This window comes from Solanum lycopersicum, chromosome 10, assembly GCF_036512215.1.
Source record: "Solanum lycopersicum chromosome 10, SLM_r2.1".
NCBI classification, from domain to species: domain Eukaryota; kingdom Viridiplantae; phylum Streptophyta; class Magnoliopsida; order Solanales; family Solanaceae; genus Solanum; species Solanum lycopersicum.
The window spans coordinates 345,037-351,185 of record NC_090809.1 but is presented as its reverse complement, the minus strand read 5'-3'; the positions used below and the strand labels follow the sequence as shown (position 1 = coordinate 351,185).

At 32.1% G+C, this 6,149-nt stretch overlaps 1 protein-coding gene across 1 annotated transcript; it reads left to right on the top strand.

The window, feature by feature from the left end:
- The first annotated feature begins 2,358 nt into the window (after positions 1-2,358).
- Positions 2,359-5,590, top strand: LOC101247759 (putative pentatricopeptide repeat-containing protein At5g08490). Its single transcript, XM_004248469.4, has one exon. It carries the CDS (start codon positions 2,606-2,608, stop codon positions 5,147-5,149), a length of 2,544 nt encoding a protein of 847 aa, XP_004248517.1. The 5' UTR covers positions 2,359-2,605; the 3' UTR covers positions 5,150-5,590.
- The last annotated feature ends 559 nt before the right edge of the window (positions 5,591-6,149 follow it).

The window sequence follows — 6,149 nt, the reverse complement described above, 5'->3', positions numbered from 1 at the left end:
CAAATATAGATATGAGAACCATATATTTATTCACTGGTCATTTGTATTACATACACTTGTATTATATATATGCATGACTTTTCAATTTAATTGGTACCATAAAAGTGAAGTTCAACCATATTATTTTAATTGTTACCATAAAAGTGACATTACTACGATGACTTTCTGAAAGTTAATGTCTCTATGATCCTATACTATGTGTTGACAGTAATAACTACATTTCTTAAAGGATGAAAAAGTTCGTCAAAGAACCAACAAAAATTGAAATCCCAAGATAAAAAATAGAAAACTATCACATAACGTATAAAATTGAGCAATACCTCGAGAATACATTTCAAAACTACTAAAAATAGTCAAAAAATAAATATAAAGAAACATTCAATGATACAACATATGAACAAGACCACACAAAAATAAAATAATAATTGTGTAAACCTCTTCTAGTCTAGATTGAAACCATAATGAGGCTAAGCATATCAAATACCATAAAACCAATAAAAAAGTTGATATTCAAAGAATACATCAAAATCTAATATTAAGAAAGAAGAATCAAAAACAAATAACACTAAAAAAGATCACACAAAATTAACAAATTATATTACAGATTCTTAGCACAATTTGATGAAAACAAGATCAAAAACTTAAAGAAAACATATTAAAATACGATAAACAAAATCAAGATTAAATAAATAAAATAATAAAAAAGAAAAAACATAAAGATTTAATATGAATGAAATTCCTTTAGTGTCTATACTACTTCTTGTATATCTTTTCTCTATTAACAACAAACGGTGATAAAGAAATAATCACTGACATAGTCACAAGCCAAAATTAAATTGATTTTGATAAAGAAGAATTGATATACACATTTATTAAGAAAAATACAACTTTTGGTCTTTCCATTCTTGTAACTATTTCCGAAAGAATTTGAACCATTGTGTCTAAAGGCATGAATTTAAATAAAAAAAATATTATCTAATATTAAATTAATTATATATTAATATTTATTTAGTTTAGAGATAAAATAAGAGCAAAATAGTAATTCAACTTTTAAGTTGAAAGCTTCATGCTTATAATAATATATGATTAAATCTTGAACAGTTAAAACAAAAAAATTGAGTTTGCCAAATAACACAAAAAAATTGAGTTTGCCATGATAACACAAAATTGTATAATTCGAATTCGTTGAGGAAGATTATACAAAATTTGAGGAAGATTGAAAGTCATTCAGAGTGGTTATTAAAGAAGAAGAAATTCAGATATAATCATATAAAGTTGATGTGGATAACATCACTGCAATAATGTGTACCTCATGTATATAAAGTGTATATCATACACAAAATTCATGGCATCACATATATATGCTAGAGGTACACAGATATACAGGTAAATGGGCATACACATAAATATACACTGATATATATACCACACTTTTGCTTGTATTCTTGGATGAACCAATTTAACATTTTTGAAGTTATTATGAAATGGGTAAGCTCATAAAAATTATAAACTTAATGATTGTCTATATATATATCCAAAGGTTTCTTATAGAAATTCTGATCATTTGCGTGAGAAAAAGAGAAAAATGTGATATGTCTTCTCTATATATGATTGTGTATAAAGGTACTAGTTATGATTAATAGTGTTGTAAAATTAATTAGATTGGTAATGGCTCATTTGCTCCCATTTGGGTCTTGGTTTAATCCCCCTTAAATTGATGTTAAATAATTGTTCTACAATAAGTCAAGTGTACAGGAAAAGGTTACTTATCAATATGTACATATACTTAATGTATTGATATTATTGTGTGTTTATATATATAAAATAACAATTCATCTTCCTGATTTTTTTTCTCAATTTTAACCTGCCAACAAACATAATTCATCTCCAAACGACACTATATTAATCTAAAGAAATTAATTATGCATATAAAAAGAAATTCATCGACATTACTTTAAGTTTTGCTGTGTCACACCAATCTTCCTTGTGATTGTTTTTTTTTTTTTTTTAACAATTTTGATAACTTATTTACTTTAACTCCTTTAAAGGTAAAAGTATAAAAATAAAATGAGAATAAAATATTAAGGTAATAACGCGATCATATCAAATCAATTGTTATAAAAAAATGAATTTATTCGTTGTTACTTAACAATGAATCTAAACGATATAAAACAATATAATTTAAGATAAAATAATTTTAAAGAATCTATTCTACCATTTAAATTAATCACAAAAATTCCTTTTTTCTTCTCTCTCTTTAACATATATAAGTGTACAAAAATATCTAGTACAAATGTTGTTGTTAATATATAATTTCAAACCTAAATAAATCAATAATTTATGTGTATAGAAGAATTAATATATATAGTTAAAAGAAACATGAGAATATTATAATTTGAGCGAGAGACCCAAATTGTTAATTCTACTCCAACTTAAGGTAATCTGAGCGGAGTGTTTTTGAATTCCCTCTCGTATGTCTGTAAGTTTCTCTTCATTGATTTGAGTATTGAGTGACGAACCATTCCATTAGTTAGGAATTCAAAGTCGATTGTTAATGTTGATAATCCAAAAATTGGGGTTCCCCCTTTTATTAAGCTAAGCAACCATGAAGAATGAACTAGTTTGTAGCTTTATGAGCAAAATAACTGTTTTTGCTGCTGATTACCAAGTATTGGCAAATGTACTCAAATGTTGTGCTGCCATAGCAGATGGGATGTTGGGGAAAGCTTTACATACTTGTGTTATTAAGTTAGGTCATCATTCTTGTCAATTTATGATAAAAGCCTTGCTTAATATGTATGCCAAATCTAAACATCTGGAGGATTGTCAAAAGCTTCTCCATACTACTAAATATACTGACATAGTCATGTGGAATATTCTCTTGTCTGGATTTGCTTCTTCGCCATTACATCAATCGGAGATGGGGAGGGTGTTTAATTTAATGCAAAGAGAATGTGATCCTAAGCCAACTTCTGTTACTCTGGCTATTATGGTTCCTCGCTCTCCACATTTGGGTGCTGGAAAAACTCTTCATTGTTACGCGATAAAGCATGGGTTGGATTGTCAAACGTTGGTAGCAAATGCTTTTATATCCATGTATGCGAAATCTGGGAATATTTTAGATGCCGATGCTACTTTTCGTGGAATTTCTGATAAAGATGTTGTTTCATGGAATGCAATGATTGCAGGTTTGATAGAGAATAAGCTTACAGATAGGGCGTTTGAATTGTTCAGGTTGATGTTGAGAGGTTCTGTCCTACCTAATTATGCAACTATAGCTAATATTATTCCTACCTGTCCTAGTTTAGGAGGGATAGATGGTTACCACTTGGGAAGGCAGATGCATTGTTATGTTTTGCGACGGGTTGAGTTGTTGTCAGAAGCTACTGTCATCAATGCTCTTTTGAGCTGCTATTTGAGGGTTGGAAATTTTGAAGGAGCAGAGACTTTGTTCCGGAATATGGAAAATAAAGATCTGGTGTCGTGGAACTCAATAATTGCTGGATATGCAGCAAATGGTCAATGCTGGAAGACAATAGATTTTTTCCGTGAATTCACTAAAGAGGAGATGACTGGACCAGACTCTGTTACTCTTATGAGCATTCTTCCAGTATGTCCACAGCTCAATAATGTGTTGATCGGGAAGCAGATCCATGGGTATGTAATTCGTCATAGTTTCCTCCATCAGGATATATCTGTGGTTAATGCCCTTATAAGCTTTTATGCAAAATGTGGAAACATTAAAGAGGCATATCACATATTTTTGTTGACTTCTAATAAGGACTTGATATCATGGAACACTATGCTTGATGCCTTAGCAGAAAACCAACTTCACAAAGAATTTATTATCTTGTTAAAGGAAATGTTTAGAGAGGGGATGAAAGCTGACTCCATCACATTATTGGCTGTGGTGCGCTATTTTGCTAACATTTCCAGACTGGATAAGATTAAAGAAGCACATGGTTTTTCAGTAAGATATGGTATCTTGTTAAGTTATACTGAACCTACTCTCGCTAATGCCTTACTTGATGCATATGCAAAGTGTTGCAATTTAATATATGCTAACAGAATATTTGAGAATTTATCAGGAAGCAAGAATGTAATCACATGCAACTCAATGATCTCAGGGTTTGTGAATTATGGTCTACATGAAGATGCTCATGGTATATTCAAGAGGATGACCGAGAGAGATCTTACCACTTGGAATTTGATGGTTAGAGCTTATGCTGAAAATGATTGTCCTGATCAAGCAGTGAGTCTGTTTACCGAGTTACTGCATCACAAAATGAGGCCTGATACCATGTCCATTTTGAGCCTCCTTCCTGTTTGTGCTCAAATGGCCTCAAGCAACTTGCTAAAGCAGTGCCATGCATATGTGATAAGGGCTTTTCTAGATAATGATGTTTATCTGGTTGGGGCTCTCATAGATGTTTATTCTAAATGTGCTACTCTAAAATATGCATACAAGCTTTTCCAATCATCTCCAGTCAAAGATCTTGTTATGTTTACAGCAATGGTTGGAGGGTATGCTATGCATGGAATGGGAGAAGAAGCACTTGGGATATTCTATCATATGCTTGAGATGGACTTTAAACCAGATCATGTTATAATAACTACAGTGCTATCTGCTTGTAGTCATGCTGGCCTTGTGGATGAAGGGTTAAAGATCTTTGATTCAATGGAAAAGGCGCATCAAATCAAGCCTAGCATGGAGCATTATGCCTGTGTGGTGGATCTACTTGCACGTGGAGGTAGAATTAAAGATGCGTTTTCCTTTGTGACCCAGATGCCCTTTCAAGCTGATGCTGATATATGGGGAACGCTTCTGGGTGCCTGTAAAATCCATCAGGAGGTTGATGTGGGCTGTGCTGCGGCTGATCACCTTTTTCAAGTTAATGCTAATGATATCGGGAATTATATAGTCATGTCAAATCTGTATGCTGCAAATGCTAGATGGGATGGCGTCTTAGAGATAAGGAGGTCTATGAAAATGAGAGATCTTAAGAAGCCAGTTGGTTGCAGTTGGATTGAAGTGGAAAGGAAGAAAAGTGTATTTGCCGCTAGTGACTATTCTCACCAATTGAGAGGACTCATATATGAAACATTAAGAGTCTTAGATGAACAAATCAAAGAATTGTATGAGTATTGACTTACAGCCTCGTAATATTTTGCACATGTGAAGTAACACTGTGTTACTGTGTCACTGCATTATGCAAGAAAGTGGTCCATCTCTGTAACAACTTAAGCTTTTAAATGGGAAGGTCATCACTTGAAACAGTTGCATAATCATAATGGAGAATGCAAATGGCAGAATGTAGAATGTATAATGCAGATAAGCTGATATGGGCAAGATATAAACTTCTAGGTTCTTTTTCTCTAGAGTCTAGGTCACTAGTATACATTTTGAATGTTGGTCAATGAGCAGTGTAGTGAGAAGATGATCCGTATGTGAGGAATTGTTTATTAACTTCATCTTGGCGGCTCTTAGTAGGACTACATCACATATATACCCAATTGGGACAGTTTTGAAATTTGTGTAAAGTGTATTTTAAGCTTGTCTTTACTTGAATCAAGTTCATTAAGCATGGTACTTTCTTGTTTATCTGAGGAGGAATTCTTAATTAAGAGGAGAGTCATCTACATTTGAAGCTGGTAACCAGAAAATCTGAAAATAGAAACAGACTTAGATAAGTTTATTATGATGGTTATAGTATTGTAGATATGATAATGTTGTCAAGCAGGGAACTTGTGATTGCTTCATCATGAAACTGGACTGATACATATGGATATGTGTCTGACACAAGGATGTCTAATTCCTAAGTATTCTCTCCATATTTGCTAGCCCATGAATATTTTAGTAATATTATCTTCGAGATTTATTTTTTTTACAAAAAAACACTCTACGAGACTCTTAAATTTTTAGAACTTGAATGTACAAACCTTGCAGGACATCCAATACAGATTCCACACACACATGTATATATCCTACCTCCCAAGCTAGGTGTATTTCTAATTGTGAATAAACTTGTTTCTTTAAGATATAACCACATGCTCCACTTTTTCTGGTCTTCTACAGTATAAAAATATTTACTTTTATTTGTCCTTGAAAGAGATAAAGCTCTTTATATATATATAGAGAGAGAGAGAAA

Excerpts from the sequence above, each read along its gene's own strand:
- LOC101247759 (XM_004248469.4), top strand. The coding sequence starts at position 2,606 with ATGAAGAATGAACTAGTTTGTAGCTTTATGAGCAAAATAACTGTTTTT.